This window comes from Planococcus citri, chromosome 5 (genome assembly GCF_950023065.1).
Source record: "Planococcus citri chromosome 5, ihPlaCitr1.1, whole genome shotgun sequence".
NCBI lineage: Eukaryota > Metazoa > Arthropoda > Insecta > Hemiptera > Pseudococcidae > Planococcus > Planococcus citri.
Genome location: NC_088681.1, coordinates 25506744 through 25525256, shown reverse-complemented (window position 1 = coordinate 25525256; position 18513 = coordinate 25506744). Strand labels below are relative to the sequence as shown.

Here is an 18513-nt window from a genome sequence, read left to right as displayed (position 1 = left end):
AGCTTCACGAAAAATTGGTACCTAAGTAGGTACATAGTATACTTAACGAGACTGGATAAAACCTCAGCTTTTAGTTGATTTAGCAATAAAATGTAAAAAATTACCATTTTCAGCCAATTCAAATAGAAACCTGGGGCTTTGCAGCTATATGTGTAGTATTTATTAAATCCTTTTTTTTTAATTTTTTAAAAATTTAGTTGAAAAATTTAGTAAAATCTAGAATAACTTGCACTTTTTCTTGTTTTCAATATCTCCGAAGAAAATTTTAAATTTGCGCCAGTGAGATGAGATTTTGAATTGGATTTCATCTTTAGATTTTTGAAAAATTTTCAAAGATTGGTTCATTATTTTTATGAAAAAAATTAAGTTTCGCCAAATTGAATATTGTAAGGTACCTACTTAAATGTCATCTGACCTCTGAATATATTAGCAACGACTTCGAGCTGTGTTGGAGCCCCAGAGAATATTTGGATTATTCAGTTGTAGTAAAAATATTCTTGAATAAGGGCAGGTTGAAATTACCTCAGATTTAAGTATGTACTTACCTACTCGTACTTATCATTGTTCATTTTTATGAATATTTTGATCGATTTAGGCGCTTTTCAAAATTCATATTTTTTTTTAGACTCGAGTAGGTACCTAGGTAAATAGAGTTTTTTTTAAATAACCACATTTTCAATAGAAAAAACCTTTCCTTGGTCCTCCAAATGATGTTGGTCTCCCGAAAAAACATGAAAATTGATGTCTGTAGGTAGGTACAAATTATTTTAAAATTTTTCATCTCCAAGAGTAGAATACTTCTAGGTTATTATTTTTTCAAGAAAAACCTCCCCACATCCCCCCCCCCGGGCAAGAATGTTGGTAGGTAACCTTTATAGAGACTTCCAAAGTTGGAAAATTTTTTAAAAATGAACAAATTATCTAGAATTTATTTTTAAATTCAATTTCCTTTCAAGTTCTCTTGAATGACTTCCTCTTCGAAAAAAAACCTCCTTACCTGTTGGATATTTCGTTTTCGCTATGAGAATAGTTGGCAAATTATGCCGAAAGTTATCAATTACTGAAATCAATATACTGGTCCTCCCAAGCGCAATAACCTTGGCCAATTCAACTCATCCAGTTGGAATAAAACTTGAAAAATGAAGGTAACTAATAAATAGGGCAGGGATTTCTATGATAGGTAATGTTTTATTTCTAGCTACATCCTATACTTACGACATTAATACAATATTTGAGGAGGTGGAAAGCAAAGCAGGATAAGTCCAACTTTCACTTTTTGTGGAAAAACGCAAAAAACTGCTGTGAAGCTCTGGGTCAACCAAATTTCTCAAACTTAGTCTTAAATGAAAGAGGAGACTCATCATAATTAATCCCCCATATTTTGAACTTCAAAAAATTTGATGAGGGGGCGCCAGGGGCCACTTTGTATCAACTTATCCTGCTTTGCTTCAGTTTCAAAAAGTTATTACGTTTTGCTTCAGTTTAGCAGTTTCAAATTACGACAAAACTGCGACAAAATGTAATAAGTCCACTAATTTCAGTGGAAAAAATGAGAATGTTGGTAAAAAATAAATAATTTGGATGTTTATTTATCTTTTAGATTACAATATAGCTATATGCAGTACAAAAGATGATAAAAAATCATAATAGGACAGAATCGTCTTTAAAAAAAAATTAACAGCTTTCAGAATGATCGGAATCCATTTTTTTTCGAAGAAATTTAATTAATACCGCTCAAAAATACTCACAAAAACACAAAAGTGGCTTTGACAAAACTTCTTCCTCAAAATTTTATGAAAAAGCCAGGAGATTTTTTTTTTGTTTTTTGACCACCCCATTTTTCAGTATTGAACGCCATAATTTATAAAATACCAAAACATTTTCATAATGGAAATTTAGCGTAGAATCCATTTCTGTTATGGTCGAGGCATAATTTTACAGGTTAGACAAAAATAAACACAAAAAAGTAGCTGAGGAGGTGGACTTATTACGTTATGACGCACGATGACGTGGACTTAACTGGGTTTTGTCGCAGTTTCAAATCTTTATCACAAATTTTCACCCATTTAAGAGTACTTTTGGGAGTTTTGGGTTTTGAAAGTTACACCACTGGATTCCTCGTTGAATTTTACTAAAGACAGTGATGCTAACTCGAAAATAAAAAAACGGGACTTATCCTCCCTGTGGGCACGTTTGGCACTTTAGTGCCAGTATTTGACATTGCGTCAAATTGAGACTAGGACGCAATGCCAATTTTTAGTGCCAGTGTCAGTGCCACTGGCACTGAGAACTGATACGTTGCGTCAATGTGAGACTGAGACGCAATGCAAATTTTCAGTGCCAGTGCCAGTGCCAGTGCCAGCGAGGAAAAAGTTTGAGAAAGTGTTTCTGTCGAATCTAGTATTTTTTTCGCGGCAGTCTTGCCTGGGTAGGAGTTCGTTGAGTGCAGTTATCTCCATTTTCCTATTTTTCCCGCTTTTTTCTAATGAAATTTATCGGCTCCGACTGGGCTCGAACCCTGGTTTCTTGCGTGGCAGTCCGCTGCTTTACCAATTACGCCACCGCGTCATACATAATTTGTTCGCGATGAAGCGGCTGTTAGTTGATTGCTCATTCATTTTGACTTGAGCATGCATCACTGCACTTTTTAGACACTAGTAATTATATTTTGAAGACTTTTTTTCTCTGAAATTATTACCTATCCTTTTAAATTTATTCAATCCCATTTTCTATTTTTTCTTTATAAAAAACACTATTTTTTAAATATTGTTTTTAAAAAGAGGGGTTCCAATTTTTCGTTTTTTTCTCAATGAAAATTTTCAAGGGTAAGTAAACCTCAAAATTTGAAATATTTTTCAAAAAAAAGAATTTTTATTAGTTGAAAAAAAAATTTTGTGAGAAAGAAGCATTCACTGGAGCTTAGGAAAAAGTTGCAATAAGGTTTCAAAGCAAATTTTTCTTATATTCAAAAAAAATAAATAAAATGAAAATATTATTGATAGTGCTGATCCTAAAAACTTTTCTTGAAGATGAGTTTTTTTTTTCAAAAGTCATAGATTTTTTCAAAAAGAATATAATCTATGACTTTTGAAAAAAAAACTCATCTTCAAGAAAAGTTTTTAGGATCAGCATTATCAATAAGTAATATTTTCATTTTATACGAGAAAAATTTGCTTTGAAACCTTATTGCAACTTTTTCTTAAGCTCCAGTGAATGCTTCTTTCTCAAAAAAATTTTTTTTCAACTGATAAAAATTCTTTTTTTTGGAAAAGTATTTTTAATTTTGAGGTTTACTTACCCTTGAAAATTTTTTTCTCAAAAAAAATTTTCAAGGGTAGGGCTTTAAAATTTTTAATATTTGAAAAAAACGAATTTTTATTTGTTGGAAAAGCGCTTGTTCTTTTTTTGAAAAGAAAATAATTACACGTACAGTGAAGAAATTTTTATGTTTTCAAAATTAAGCTGTTTTGGGTCAAATTCTGAGATTTTGCTCTTGGAAAAAACGCTAAAATCACGTTTTCACGATTTCAATGAAGTAAAATCTCAGAATTTGGCCCAAAAAAGCTTAATTTTAAAAGTTACTGGAAAAATCAAATGAAAAATCACCGAGCACTTGCCAGTGTGGTTCAAATGTAAATTCTTTAATTTATTTGAAATATTGTGCTTAAACACCTTTTTTAGAGGTGCCCAAAGTGGGGGGCTCTAGAAAAAGGGTTCAAAATTACGAATATACAGGAAGCTTAATTAAACTTTTTCATCAAGATAATTGAACATATACCTCAAAACGTTACGTTTGGCGCAAATCGTACGTTTCTAGTTTTTCAGGGGTTCCCAAAATTTCGAAATCGCGAAAAAATGGAAAACTGGATTTTTGAGTACCAGCGGAAAATTTTATTAAGCTCAAAATTTGGTAGGATGAAGGTCTTTCAGATACTAATGAACTGTAAAAAGCTTTTTAGGGGGGCTCAAAGGGGTAGGTTCAAAATGGAGGTTCCAAAATTTTTCAAAAATCAAACCCCCCCCCCCAATTTCTGACCCCGAGGCTCGAAAATAGAAAAATCACCTCGCATAACGTTTATCGAGTTCAAACAGATATTTTACCCTAAAAAAGGTTTTGAAAATAATACTTAGTGGTTCCTAAAATTCTTTTTGTAATCACAACTTTGGGAACCCCTGGAGCCCAGAAAATGGTCATTTTGGGTTAACCAACCACCGATTCGTATTTCGGACATTTATTACAACATTTATACTTTAGAGTGATTGAGTGGAAAATTAGGTGGGGCCAGAAAATGGCCTTATCGGGACTCCTCCTTTATCCAAAAATAGATTTGAAAATTTCCAATCTCTCAACAGAAATATGAAACTTGAAAAGTGCTAATGGATTTTGAAGGCAAAGGTCTACATCGACAGAAAATCTTGAATACTTATCTTTTAGAACTGGGTCATTTCCTCTGAAACCACTCACCAACTCATTCATTATAAGGTTATAATTAAACCACCCTACCAACAAACTTGATTTCAAACTTTTGATGCATAAACATTTTTTGAACTTGAGTAATTTTAAATTAAAATTCAATTTTCAATAAATCTGAAATTTTGCGATTTTTTTTTTAATGTTTAAGCAAAGTTTTAAACAACAAAAACGTTTTTGTTGTTAAAAACTAAAAAATTGAGACTTGTGTTATTGGAAAATGTCTCCAGTGCCAACATTTTACACTAGAGTGCCAATGCCTGACACCCGAGTGTCGTCACCTGACACTCCAGTGTCAAGATCTGACACTCCAGTGTCAAAATCTGACACTCAGTGCCAATGTCTGACACTCGAGTGCCAAAATCTGACACTGCGAGTGCCAAAATGTGACACTTAGTGTCAGATTTTGGCACTTTTTCGCTGGCATTGCGTCCCGAGTGCCAAACGTGCCCACAGGGCTGCTTTGCTTTCCACCTCCTCATTTTCTTTGCGATTTATTCCATTTTGAGACGAATGGTGAAAGTTGATAAGCAGTGCTTTTTCTTTTTCTCTTTTTTTTTTAGTGTAAATGCTTTAACATGCTTATTTTTGGCCAGAAAGGCTGAAATTTTGATTTAATATTTTTATGCCTTTTTTTCGTCGTTAGCGTTTTTTTTGAGTAAAAAAATAGGTGTAGCAATTAGTTCTAAAAATCCAAAAATTTATCACCTTCTTACACATTTTTGAAAAATAAATCTATTTTAAAAAACGACAGTGGAAAAACTGAAGAATAATTAAAACTTCAGTTTTAAATATTTAGTCTTTTTTTTTAGTTTCAGTTTTGCTTTGCAATGTCGAGAAGAAAATGGGTACCTACCTACCGAAATTTTACTCTAAGAAGAAATGTACAAACAAAATGTTCATAGATTATTCGAAGAAAACATGTGGTAATCGTCGCAACACCTTTGATAAAACTAGTTCACCCTGTTCACCGATTGAAAATTTGGTTGGCGAATTTTAAAATGCACTTTTAAAATTTTCGAAGGAGTGTTTTTCGGTAATTTTGTGATTTCTGTCCACCTCCCCCTCCCGGAAAAATACAAATATCTTCGTTACATTTTTGTTGGAGTCCCGTAATGAATAATAGCTCAAGCCTGGACTCTATCACATTGTATTTTAAATGTGGGTACAAAACGTAAGAGTAATATACATAACATATATTCTATAAATTAATCAGAATCAGTCGTACTATCAGACTCTTCGGTCATGTTATGATGGATTTCCATTCCATAGCGAAACTCCTGAAACACATCATCATACTCGGGTGAGTACCATTCATCATCTGACTCGTCGCATTCGCTGTCGCTGTCCATAATTCCAGCTGGTGGATTCGACTCCATTGCTTCAATACGTGAACTTTCCCTGACTGCTACACGTTCAGTTTCGTTCAAACAATGATTAGTCAATGAAATGAACACTTCCGGATGATTCAGTGCTAAGCATGGTCCAGCTTGTAGCAAAAATTCCAGTTTGAATTCGGGCGTCGTTCGAGATAAAACAGCTTTCAGAAATTCACAACCACTGGAACTTTCAAGCATTGGGTTACCTTGCAAAAACGTGTCCGTAATTTGACAATAATTTTCCATCTCGATCATGTACTCGATTAAGTTCGTAGGTGCGGTGTTCCATAAATAAATTAAAAATTGCACACATCCTTCTTCATCGGATTTTCGATTCTTCCAGATGTGTTCAAATAGAAGTTCGTATTTCTCACATGCGATGGTCAACTTGATACGATCCCAAGTCGCCTTCGCTAGATCGAATTCTCCCAAAGACAAAAAGTTGGCGATAATGGTAAGAGGTCCTCCAGAATACAATCGATTGAGCTGATTTTTATTCAATTTTGAGAATAAAATCTTCTGATATTTTTTATAACCACAGTTTTGAATTAAATTCTTAGTCAATTCCACTTGATCGTCGTCATCGAAAGATTCCCAGAAGTATTCGTACGCAGACCATTGGAATTCGTCAGCATCCCATTTCATCGTATCAAGCACGGTAGTCAAAGCAGATTCATAGCTTGCATCGTACCTTTCAAGATTATTCCTTCTTTTAAATTCCATCCAGTAATAAATTAATTCATGTTTGGAAGAAAAATTTTTTTCCTTTTCCACAGTTCTGATGAACTCTTCACTCAAAGAATCCAGAGGAAAATCCATTATATGATTCTCTAAACAGTATGCGGTTATTATTTCGAATATGAGATCGCCATCATTCAAATGGCTTGAACGCGATAAAGCTTTCTCTATAGTTTTTTTGTGGTCAATGTGACCATTCACGTCCCAAACCAGTCCGTAGAAATGAAAATACGAATCATTATCGTATACACTGCGCAATCTCAGGATATTAGGCCTGTGACTCTCCTTGACATCAGCATATCTAAGAAAATACTCTTCTTTTTCCATCTTCGCACAAAGTGCTTTCATTTTTTCCTTGATGCAGTTCGGTACCATCAAATCATCGATTACTGTGTCCGTAATTCTTAGAAAGTCGCAGAATAGGGGTCTCTCCTGAGAGTGGTAATAATGATTATTCAACGTTTCTAAAGTTGCCGCAAGAGTAGCCATGTCTTCTAAACTTGGAATGAGTTGGACATGGACGTATGAGTTTTTATCTTCTAAATCGATATGAGCAGTTTCCATTTCATTACAAGAATTTCCATCCAGTTTCTGAAACAAAAATAAAACACAACATAAAAATTCAATTCGGGGTAATAAACCTAAAAAGAAAGTCACATATAAACGCTTAACTACTTTCAAAGTTTCAAATAGGTAGGTATTTTTGCCACCCTTGAGTTACAAAATTGTAATTTTTTTCTTGCCAGTTTACAAAAAAGGTCGTCCAGCTTAGAAACATTTAGAAATTTTGATTGAAATTTAAGTAGGTAGTAGGTACCTATCCAGCTCATATTGAATACCACGTTATCACATCACCTAAAAATGAATTTAAAATTGAAAATAAATCTAGGAATTAAAGGTTGCCCTCGTGAAACAGGATCCAGGATCACGTACGTATCGTGACGTACGTCCTGATGTTGATGTTTTGTAAATAAAATCTCAGTTCTTGACATGATTTTTCAATTAATATTGGTTATTAAAAAAATTAGTTCCCATAAAATCAATCTCATGAAATTAATGAAATCGATTATTCTCAATTCCGATATACTTTTCGCTTTTTCAATATTTTTGCCAATTTTTCACAATCATCACTCATCAGTAAGGCCTCGCGCGAATCAGGCGACATCTGAATCGCTCGGTTGAGATGAGGCGACATCGCTGCTACGCTTCAAGTTCGAGGCTTATACTGTATTAGGTAGTCTTCTTGCCTCGCCACAGCCGATCGGCCGATCCGAATTCAGAATTCTGATATTCATTCGTTATCGTTATCTTTTTGTTGCACGAGTATGTACTCGTACCATACCATACGTGTGTATGTGTAATTACTCGCTAAATACGCCTAAAGTGCTGGCACTTTAAATAAACCGTTGTTTACGTTTGCTCGTGACTATTATTTTTTAACCAAGCAAAAGCTTGATTCGTGTTGAGGCTATAAGACCTCACGAACAGTTCAATCCCTGTGATAACTGTTTACATTTTTAAATTATTCTGAAGAATGTTTACCTAACTTTTTATTTTTTACAAAATAATGTCGAGATGATTGATTCTTGTAAAAATAAAATCGATAGGTATAAGTGCCACAAAATTGTTAATCAGAAAATCGAGGAAACTGATTTATAAGGGCGACTTTTTCGATTCTCTAAAAATAGAATTTTAATCGACGCTTCTAGTATCACAAAAAGTTGGATTTCAAATAACCAAAAAGAAAAATTTACGAGGATAAATTTTTTTCAATTTTATTCCATTTGCAATAACACGGCCAGTATTTTTGATTTGACAACATTTTGTACCTGTTCTACGAATAATAAAAAACTGAGATTTCTTATCACGACAGGCAGGACAGCTGGCGAATATTTTCACTCTTTAGTCGTTTTGGATTCTTTTGCGGGTGATACTTTTTCTATATTAATCTGAATTTTCGTGGAATGAAATCCTAACTTGAATTTTAAACACTACCTATTAAGTGGTAGTTTCGAGTATTCTGGATTAAGTATTCACCTTTATTTGACGAGTTGAGGAATAATTTAACGTCGAATCTGGCAATTCATCTGGAGCAAAAAAATCACGTTCTATGGCGTTGAACCCTTGACGAAAATTCACATCTTCCTCTGACATGATGTTTGAATCTGAAAAAAATTCATTTGTTTCTGATTAATAATTTTGGTAATAAGAATTACATATATTATTTTTTACTATCTAAAAATAATGAAGTAATAATTTGATTGTGTGAAACATATGTATTGGCGAGAAACACAAACAGGTATCGTACCCATAAGTGAATCGGTGAGAACAGAAAGGGACCAAGTCACAATTTCGGAAAAAATTTTTTCACGGATATGTGGGTTTTGAAATACGGCGGATTGACTGGTGATGTCAGATTTCTGCAAAACTGCCGGGAAAGTGGTATTTGGGCGCAGAAAAAGGGCGGGTCTGCATTTATGACTTTTTTGTTAAATTTTTTGAATTCCTTGAAAAATAACAAACATTTTTGAGAAGACCATTTTTTGAAATTCAAGTTAATCTCTGTACTGAAAAAAAGACGAATAAATTGACAACTTGGGCAAAAAGTTTTACACCTCAAGGGGTTTTTGGTCAATTTAAACGAAATAGCCCCTTTCTGTTCTCACCAATTCAAGTATTTTTAGACCCTAAATTTTTCATTAAAAAAAAAACAAAAAAAAACTAACAATAAACAAACGGTGGCGTCGCGTCGCGCGAATCAGGTGACATTAGTGACATCCGAGTCACCTGACATGCGACTACCAAGCTGCCAAGCGCATCTGCGCGCGCAGGCAACCAAGTACGAGGCATTTACTTCGTTCGAACCACAGCAGACAGCTGTCACCCTGTCACATGGCTGTCAGGTTGTCACTGTCACTCTGTCAGCAGTTGACGTTGATCACTTGTTCTCGTACCTTCCTACCTTCGTCGAATAAACGTTATATTCTCGCACCTTCATGAATATTCATTGTGCAAGCCGAAGCTTGATTCGAGTTGAGGTAAAGACCTCACACAAACATATGCATCTTTGGGAACTTTTCATTTCGGCTTCATTGAGTACCTCACTACAATTTCGTTTTGAAGCCATTAGAGTTAGACCAGGCAAAATTACTTGAAATAATTATGCAACCACTGAAAACTTTCACCATCGGATGAAGTTTTAGTGTAAAAATTTACTATACCAAGGCCCAACTACAACATAGCGTAATTAATTATGACTTTTGAAGGAAACAAAGTTACCTGCAGCCTATATCAATCACTTGAAGAGTTAACTTTCAGATACTAGATAACGACCCAACGAAGCACAACGTTCAAAAATTATAATAATTTTCAACTTCAACAATCAAAATATCGTATTAACGCTTTGCAACAACGAAAACACAACTATAGTACAGGAACGCAGAAATCACAAATGCAAAGTCAATAATCTATGAAACTAAAGATAAGCAATGAATATAAGTTTAGGGAGGGGTTCCCTTCCGGGAGCACATTCGATGTTGCGCGATATCGTTGTAGCCTGCTATTGAATTAATAAACACGAAACTCGTCATTTTCCATCATATTTAATTATATAAAAACATAATTACGAAAAGTAATTAAAACCATTAACGGCATATAAAAGCACAGATTAAAAGTATACGAAGAGAATCGAATATATAATCAAACCACAGACCAACTGTTGTATAGGTATTAGGAAATTGATGAATATTTTTAGACTAGGGAGAGTAGCGAGTGTTGTAGGTATAAAAGGATTCACATAAATGGATTATTGGGATGGGTATTTAGGATGAAAGGAAACCTACCTATCAACATAAAATTAAGCTCTATCAAAATTAATGATAATATGATTCGAATTAACAAGCAAGAAACCAAAAGAGATGGGAGATTTACACATTATTTACAAAATAGGCAGAGCCTATCAAAACGACAATCATGTTTCGGACTTGTCCTAATTATATAATTCGAATTGTAATTAGCTAAGAATTACGTACATTTCAAACTCAAGGTAGAAAATAGTTGGTACTGTCATCATAGATCTACACCGAGATCATCTCAATTCATTAATTAGGTCCTATTAAGTCTTTAACTAGACTATCTAATTGAATCTAACCACTAAACCATTACCTTGGATATTTCGTACTCAGATTTTAACGGAGCCATTTACCTTGGCTATCTCTAAACCTAACTATGAAATAAGACCTATATTCTGACCGGAACTGGCATGGGATCAAGTCCCAGCCATGCCGGTGTACTCGAAAATATGACTTACTCCATTAGATCCAATACTCGAATCAATCAGAAAAACATGTTCCTTTGAGCAAATTAACTTTCACGACGCGAATATTAGATCATTGAAAATAGTTTTAATTATTCATTCGAATTAGAAACAATTTACATTGCAATTTGAATAATAAAAGATAAAAAAGCGGTTGAACATATATCACACGTTCTTACAATTACATCGAATAAAAACATACTGCAGCTAGGTAGGTAAGTACCTAGCGTCATAAACTTTTTCATTTCCCACTCTAGATTTATTCTCTGACGTAAGCTCTTCGAATTCATGTAATAAGTACAGTCTATCCCATGATAGCAAGGGGTACTTATACTACATAAACTCTCCCCCCGACAAGGAAGAAATCGCCGAGTAGGAAAAGGAAAAGCTAGACTACACAAGTAAGAAACAGGAATACAATAATTTTTCAACTGAGATATTAAATCGAATGACAGATGGAATATCTAATAAACTATTTTACAAAACCTTCGTAAGGAAAAATTATTCAATGATCAAATTTTTTAAACAAAAACAAAACAAAACAAATCGAACTAAACACCAATAACAATAATTCAAATAAAAAAGAAAAAAGAAAAATAAAATATTTACAGAGTCATATCCGGGTAGATTTAGTCGCAATCGATAAACAGTACACAAAATTCACAATTTTTCAAGAGGGACACATGCAAAAATTTAAATGAGAGAAAAAGAAGTACAAAATTCGAACTAAAAGTCGACATAATCTTCGTCGTATCTGCACCCTTTCGTCTTTTCAATGCAAAACTGTCTCACCGGTTTGAATTCCGTCTCGATATCAACCGGATTCGCCTCACGCAAAGTCTTCATCAAGCCACGGATCCGAATCTCTGGGGCTTTTTCCTTGCAACGAATCGATCTATTTCGCCTGTTCTCCTCAGGACCCATTATCGACATATCAAGTTTAACTGGATCGTAACGGACGATGTGAGACGTCAACTGTCTACCAAGGATAATAGTGCCCAATTTCGGATCACGACAGCGAGAGACAGGGAAATCAGCCACGTAGCAGTTGAACACATGTTCTTCCTCAACATGATGATGAATGTTCGGAGTCAATCGAATGGGCAAAGCTGTTGTTTTACGAGAAACCACCCTCACAAAGTCCTTCCATGGTACATAGATAGCACGAGGATGCTGTAACTCTTCGAAATGGAGATCGACGAATGGAGCGAGATTATCCACAGCAGCTTGGCTGATTAAACAAACAGGTAGAGTCGCATCGAATATAATTTCAAGTTCTTGACCTCCTACATTGCCAAGAATCGTAATAAGATGGTTTATTGGAAGGTTTCTATGTACGTAGCTCCATCTGGGGAAGTCGACGTGATTGTGAGGAAAGATTTCTTCGTGTGCTGTTTTACGAACGAAATTTAGATGGTTCCTCCAACATAACGCTTCTGTTCTCGTACGTGGCCATTCGAATGTTTGCCTACGTACGTACCTCGAATAGATAGGTACCACAATATGATAATTTACTGTTGTTCCGCGATTCAGACCATTCCAGAGGCGCAAATAAGAATCAGGTTGGTCCCATTCGAATGGCATTCTGTAGTAATCTCTTGGGAAAAAGGCAGGGACGTATTGTTGGAACGTTTGCTCTGGAATCTGGTCCGAATCAATCAAGTCTCTAGCGAAGTACTGTTTGCCGTCAATTTCGGCGTAATTGAACCGTGGAAAAGTTACTCGAAGATAAGCACGATCGTCAGGAGGAGCGACTTGAATTGCTGCAGGAATCATTGCTGGAACTTCTGCAGGAATCACTGCTGGAACTTCGACAGGAATTTCGATACTTTGTTGATCATTCGAATTACTAGGCTTATCAGTGACTGAATTTCCAACATCATTCGAATCGGCAAGCTTCTTGTTATCAGATGAATTCTCGGATTTATCGTTGCATTTTTCATTCTCAGCATCTGTAGACGGCGGTCGAACGAAGATGTGGTCACTTGAGGATGCAATCACTGGAGGTACCAAATATGAGGTTGAGGGTGCGCTATTCGAATTCGCCTTTAATTGGGCCAACATGCTTTCTAGTGTGAAAGGAAGTGGTTCATCTGTCGTGACTAATCGATGAGGTGGTAGTTCACCTTCAGCAAAGTGAAACGTTACGGATTTCGGTGGCTTAGATAACACTTCGGGCTCATGACGTTTGGCTTCTGGCACTCCTTCATCAGGACTTTTCAGTTCAGACTTATTCGAATCACATCTGGTAAGGTTGACAGATAATTCACGTCTCGTTGAATTGATTATTCGAACATCATTTTCGGAAAGAATAACGTTGAGATCGTGGAACGTCTTATTTAAACTTTCGGCATTTAAATCGAATACATCGTCATCATCGCCATCAGTCGTATCGAAAACATTATCGGAGTTTTCTTCAGCAGACTGAGCGGCAGTAGCGACATTATCGTTTGCTGGAATTTGAATAGGAGCGACGACTTCTTCGGCATTTTCGACATGAACGGCGGGAATTACGTACGGTGGCAGATTCAAATCGTCGACGGAGAAGGCTCTTCGTATATTTATCGAAAGATTCGGACGAGCGAGAGGAGGCGGAGGTACCCAAAGCGAGGTGACTGAATCAACCAAGAACGATCGTAAATTGATGATTTCAACCGCAACGGAAGACACCTGTTCAGATAGCTTCGGAGCCGGATCGGGTATGACGCAGCGCTTGAAACCTTTTATCAGATCAGCAGCCAAGACGGTTAAGAGATACTCTCTGATATATAGCTCAATCCGTTGAAATTCGCTCTCTCTGTAATACTCTGCCAGTTCAGGATGAAGGTTGAGACGATCGATATAGCGGCGAATGGTTGTTTTAATTGGACAGGTGACCTCTTGGAAAACAATCAATAGTGTCCGCTGCTGTTTTCCACGTACGTACATTACTCGTAGATCAAGGTCATCAGCGGTGCAAGTATGAGCAGCGATGTTCTGCATTTGTTGATTCTTTAGAGGATGCACGTGTCCCTCGAGACAACTCGCGTACATGTTATTCTGTGAACAAATTAAAATACTATTTTTCATAGATTAGAATAATTCTACGAGACTTTTTTATTCGAATACAAACTATTTCATAACGCTAAAATATAATTAAAAAAGAGAGAGAGAGAAAAGAAGACTAAGACAAGACGAGACTTAAGACACTACTCTATAGGAGGCGTTTCTGGATCATCGGTTGCCTTGTCGTATTTTTTCAGATGTCTAATGTTCTCACGAATGATGTAGCCGGGCCTATTTTCGTCTTCCAACTCGTAAACGTTGATCCAAGGTTTACTGACTATTTTATAAGGACCTTTCCACTGATGAGACAGTTTAGCGGCGACACCTTTTTCTTTCGAAGATTGGACTCGGTTTTTTACGAAGACACGATCCCCTTCTTTTAATCGAACTGGAGGATGAACTTTGCTAAAATATTCTCTTCTTTTCTCGATTTCTTTACGTTGATTATCGAATATCTTCTGATGGAGATTTTCAGGTAATTTCCGTTTCTTTACAATTTCAACGAGTGGATCAGGAACGAGTCTACCTTTAACTGCTTCATAGGGAATACATCCAGTCACAGCACTCTCAGTGTAATTGAGTTTTCGCTCAATATCAGGAATAATACGACACCATGCTTTCTGCTTATCACTGAGGTATTTTCGAATACTTGAACCTAATGTGCTCATTATACGTTCGGCAGGATTCGAATTTGGCGTATAACGCGATGTATAACGTATTTGAACATTCTTTTTGAGCCAATATTTTCTCCATAGTTTTGAGGAAAATTGCGGTCCATTATCGCTCAAAATGATCTTTGGGCAACCAAATTCAGCCATCCATTTTTCCATTCGATCAATGATATTCGTAGAGGTCACGACTTTCATTGGGTAAAGTCTAACGTATTTGGTGAAATGATCCTCTATTACGAATACATGGTCAACACCAGCTGTACTAGATGGAATTGGGCCAAAATTATCCAGGCAAAGAATATGATTAAAGTTGTCAGATGTTATCGACTGAATTGGACCATACATTCTTGATGTAGTTCGCATTGATACCTGGCAAGATATACAACCATTAACGTATTGTTGCACTTGTGACGTCAGTCCAGGCCAATCAAAATGCCTACGAATGATTCGAATTAATTTCGTGATTCCAACGTGCCCATAGTCATAATGGTAATGGTTAATGATATCAAGTTGGAGATTACTTGGAATGAAAATTCTCCATTCTTGGTCATTTTGATTTTGGAAAACAATCAACTTTAAATTATCATCAATTCGAACTCGTTCTGGTGCTTTTGCGATCCAATTTTGAACTGCTGTATCATTATTTTGAATCGAACGAAGTCTTCGAAATTCAGTATACAAACACTTCGGTGTTACATAATCGAATAGAAATATGGTAAAATTCTTATCGTTTTCAGTGATGTTAAATGAATAGCGAGACAAAAAATCTGCGATCGAATTCTCAGCTCCAGCAATATGACGAATATTGATACGAAAATTATCCAGATAAAGTAACCACTTTATAATTCTATTCGGAAGTAATTGATTTTTCTTCAAATAGGTGACTGCTATGTTGTCAGTATACAAGTTCACCTCATTTCCAGCGAGCAAATAATAATTTTTAGCCAATAGATGGACAACGGCTAATAATTCTAGCTCCATCACAGAGTAGGATTTTTCGTATCCTTTTAAGACTCTGGAAGTAAAAGCTATCGGCATCATAAGATCTTTCCCATTCTTTCTATTCGGTTGCATAACAACACCTCCAATTGCCTTCGTAGACGCATCAGTATATACGTAGAAGGGCTTGGAAAAGTCAGGGTAAGTGAGAAGGGTTTCATTGGCTAATTCTTGTTTCAATAAATTGAAACATTGGATATTCTCTTCAGTCCAAATGAAAACACCTTTTTTAGCAATCATCGCATATAAAGGCTCACACAGCAGGCTGATTCTCGGCATATATTCTCGGTAGTACTGAAACATACCGAGAAACTGCTGGAGGCACTTTACATCTTTGGGAAGCTCAAAATTCAATATCGGTTCTATCTTTTCCGGATCTACCTGTACGCCTTCGTCAGAAAAGATCATTCCCAAATATTTTATCTTTCTTCGACACCACTGTGTCTTACGGAGATTTAAAGTCATTCCCGCAGCTTTGACTTTTTCGAGAAAGATTCGAATATGCTCAAGATGCTCCTCTATTGTCTTCGAATAGATAATTACATCGTCTACGTAAACTCCTGTGAAATCTTCACATCCGCGGAGTACCAATCTCAGAGCGTAGACAAATGCTGCAAGGGAATCCTCCGTACCAAAACCAACTACTGTCATGACTAATGGAATGCCATCGACAGTAAATGATAAAACGCATTGTTGGTCATCGACTACTTTTATTTGCATAAAACCATTGTTGAAATCGAATATTGTAAAGTAGTTCGCGTCTTTGAACTTCATACGCATATGGTTTATGTTCGGAGGTTCTGTAGAATGACGATAAATAAATTCATTCAATGGACGACCATCAAGACAGATTCGAACTTTACCACCTCCTTTGTCAACGTATACTAATCCTAATTTATAAGGAGACTGTCTTTCAACTACCTTTCCCTCCTCTTTCCACTTTCGGATGATTTCGTGGACTCCATCTTCATATCGATGTGGAATAGGTCTGGTTTTACACCAAACTTTATGAGGAGGGGGAAGTTTATTTCCCACAAAGGCAAACCTATGCTCGTAACAATTACATAGACCTATCCTGTTTTCAAATGGCTCATAATTGTTATATAGGTGCTTACGCAACGTACCTTTGTGTTTTTGAGATAATTCGGTGCCTTCGACAGCTTCTTCGATTTTGTAACGAAGCTCAGTTTCGATGACATACTCAGGATTCTCACTAATCGAAAATATTTCTTCTGGTTTGATGAAGTTGATAAAATGAACCTCTTTCAACGGCTGTTGTTTAGGATCAGGTTTTAATTCGAAATTGACTGGAACTTTTTCAGCTTCTTGATATGGAATCGTAAACGTTCGATTTTTACCGGAAGTATTGGCAGGATCAGTTAATTCGATATAATTTTTCGCCGTGAAGATGACCATTTTGAATGCTCGCATTAGGTTGCGACCGATGATAAGCTGAGCGTTGAGGTCTTTAACAATGAATACTTGAATGTTATAGACACTCTTATTTGGCTTTTGAGTAGGAAAGCTGATTGATAAATATGCCATTTTATTTATCTTAGGATGTGATTTTGTAGCAGCCAATGTGAACTTTTGGCCCATCCCTTCAGCTTTCACTTCGCTTTTCTTGTATTCTGGATATTCTGCTAGAATACGCTCGTAAGCGCTTTCGTTCATTAGAACGTGCGAACACCCGTTGTCAATCAGAGCATCGATCTCAATTTTGCCAAATTGAACTTTGATTTTAGGTGAGATGTCTTTATTCGAATACTCAATATCGACTGGTTGTAATACGTCGATTATACTATCGTTTAAATTGAATACCACTGGAGCATCAGTACGTCCATAAAGATGATCGAGATTTTCGTCTTTTTCTTTCGGATCTTTGAACTTTGTCAAAAAGATATTGATATGACAAAATTTCTTCAAGAAACTGCACATTTCGTATTGTAGTTTACTCAGCTTGTAAATTTTCCAACTGCACAAATCAGCTTTCGCATTGTGTGGACTGGCACCGCCATGGTATAATTCTGTCTTTACGTTGTACAGAATATTTCCTTCCGCTACGTATTTAAACCAACGCTTTTCTGTTGGAATTAACTCATTGCGTTTTACGAATGGAGAAAAAGCGTTCCAAAACAGGCATTTGTCTTGTCTGCCTGCTGTAAAGTAAATAGTTTTATTTACTTCTTCGAGGGTTTCCCAATACTCAACAGTTGGAACAGCGAAGTTGGTTGGAGCTATCAAAGCGAGAACAATATGTTTCAGTTGATAATTGTCTCGTAAACGCATGATAAGTTTTTCCAATTCCATTTGAAAAATTGAACTATCGAGTTTCTTGAAAAGTGATTCTTGCAATCCTAAGTGAATAATTGCGTGTTCAATACCAATAGGAATATCGAAGGTATGTTCATCGAATAGCTGGTTTACTTTTTTCGCTGTCAAATTATCACCGACTAATTTGAATTCACCTTGATTTACTGGTGGAAGGTGTTCATATTGGCGTAAGAATTTGTACATTACTGTACTTCCAATATACAAGATTCCTTTGTTAAACAGATATACTTTTTCTTTCTGTTTTGGAATTTCAGGAACAACCGGTGGTACAATCGGTGCATTTTTGGTATTCACAATGGAAGCATTCGGTAAAGTGAACTTTCTGGTCGGCTTAACTCGAGTGAAGGTACTACTGCGACCTTTGGTAGCACCTTTCAGTAGTTTAAATCATTTGGATCGAATTCGCAATCGAAAGCTTCACCCTCCGGTTCAGGTTCTGGTTCTTTCGGCTTGACATAATCGACTAATTGATGATTTTGATCGATGATATAAATTTGAGCATTAGGTTCGTTATTTACTTCTTTAATGCTCTCGATTTTTTTCAATTGGTATTTGCCATCT

The 18513-nt window shown here is 35.9% G+C and overlaps 2 protein-coding genes across 2 annotated transcripts; both read right to left on the bottom strand.

Moving 5' to 3' along the window:
• Positions 1-5604: 5604 nt before the first annotated feature.
• On the bottom strand, positions 5605-10126 carry LOC135846320 (uncharacterized). The gene is made up of 3 exons (XM_065365348.1): positions 9868-10126; positions 8626-8753; positions 5605-7179 (listed from the first exon to the last, which is right to left on the bottom strand). The coding sequence occupies exons 2-3, from the start codon at positions 8740-8742 to the stop codon at positions 5680-5682; spliced, it is 1617 nt and encodes a 538-aa protein (XP_065221420.1). The 5' UTR covers positions 8743-8753; positions 9868-10126; the 3' UTR covers positions 5605-5679.
• Positions 10127-11060: 934 nt separating this feature from the next.
• Positions 11061-17001, bottom strand: LOC135847716 (uncharacterized). The gene is made up of 2 exons (XM_065367385.1): positions 16743-17001; positions 11061-13942 (listed from the first exon to the last, which is right to left on the bottom strand). The coding sequence occupies exons 1-2, from the start codon at positions 16815-16817 to the stop codon at positions 11630-11632; spliced, it is 2388 nt and encodes a 795-aa protein (XP_065223457.1). The 5' UTR covers positions 16818-17001; the 3' UTR covers positions 11061-11629.
• Positions 17002-18513: the final 1512 nt, after the last annotated feature.

Coding starts and splice junctions, on each gene's coding strand:
- LOC135846320 (XM_065365348.1), bottom strand. CDS start 8,742: ATGTCAGAGGAAGATGTGAATTTTCGTCAAGGGTTCAACGCCATAGAA. Junction 7,180..8,625: donor CCTCAACTCGTCAAATAAAG/GTGAATACTTAA, acceptor TTTTTGTTTCAG/AAACTGGATGGAAATTCTTG.
- LOC135847716 (XM_065367385.1), bottom strand. CDS start 16,817: ATGTCATCGAAACTGAGCTTCGTTACAAAATCGAAGAAGCTGTCGAAG. Junction 13,943..16,742: donor ATTATCTCAAAAACACAAAG/GTACGTTGCGTA, acceptor ATTTGTTCACAG/AATAACATGTACGCGAGTTG.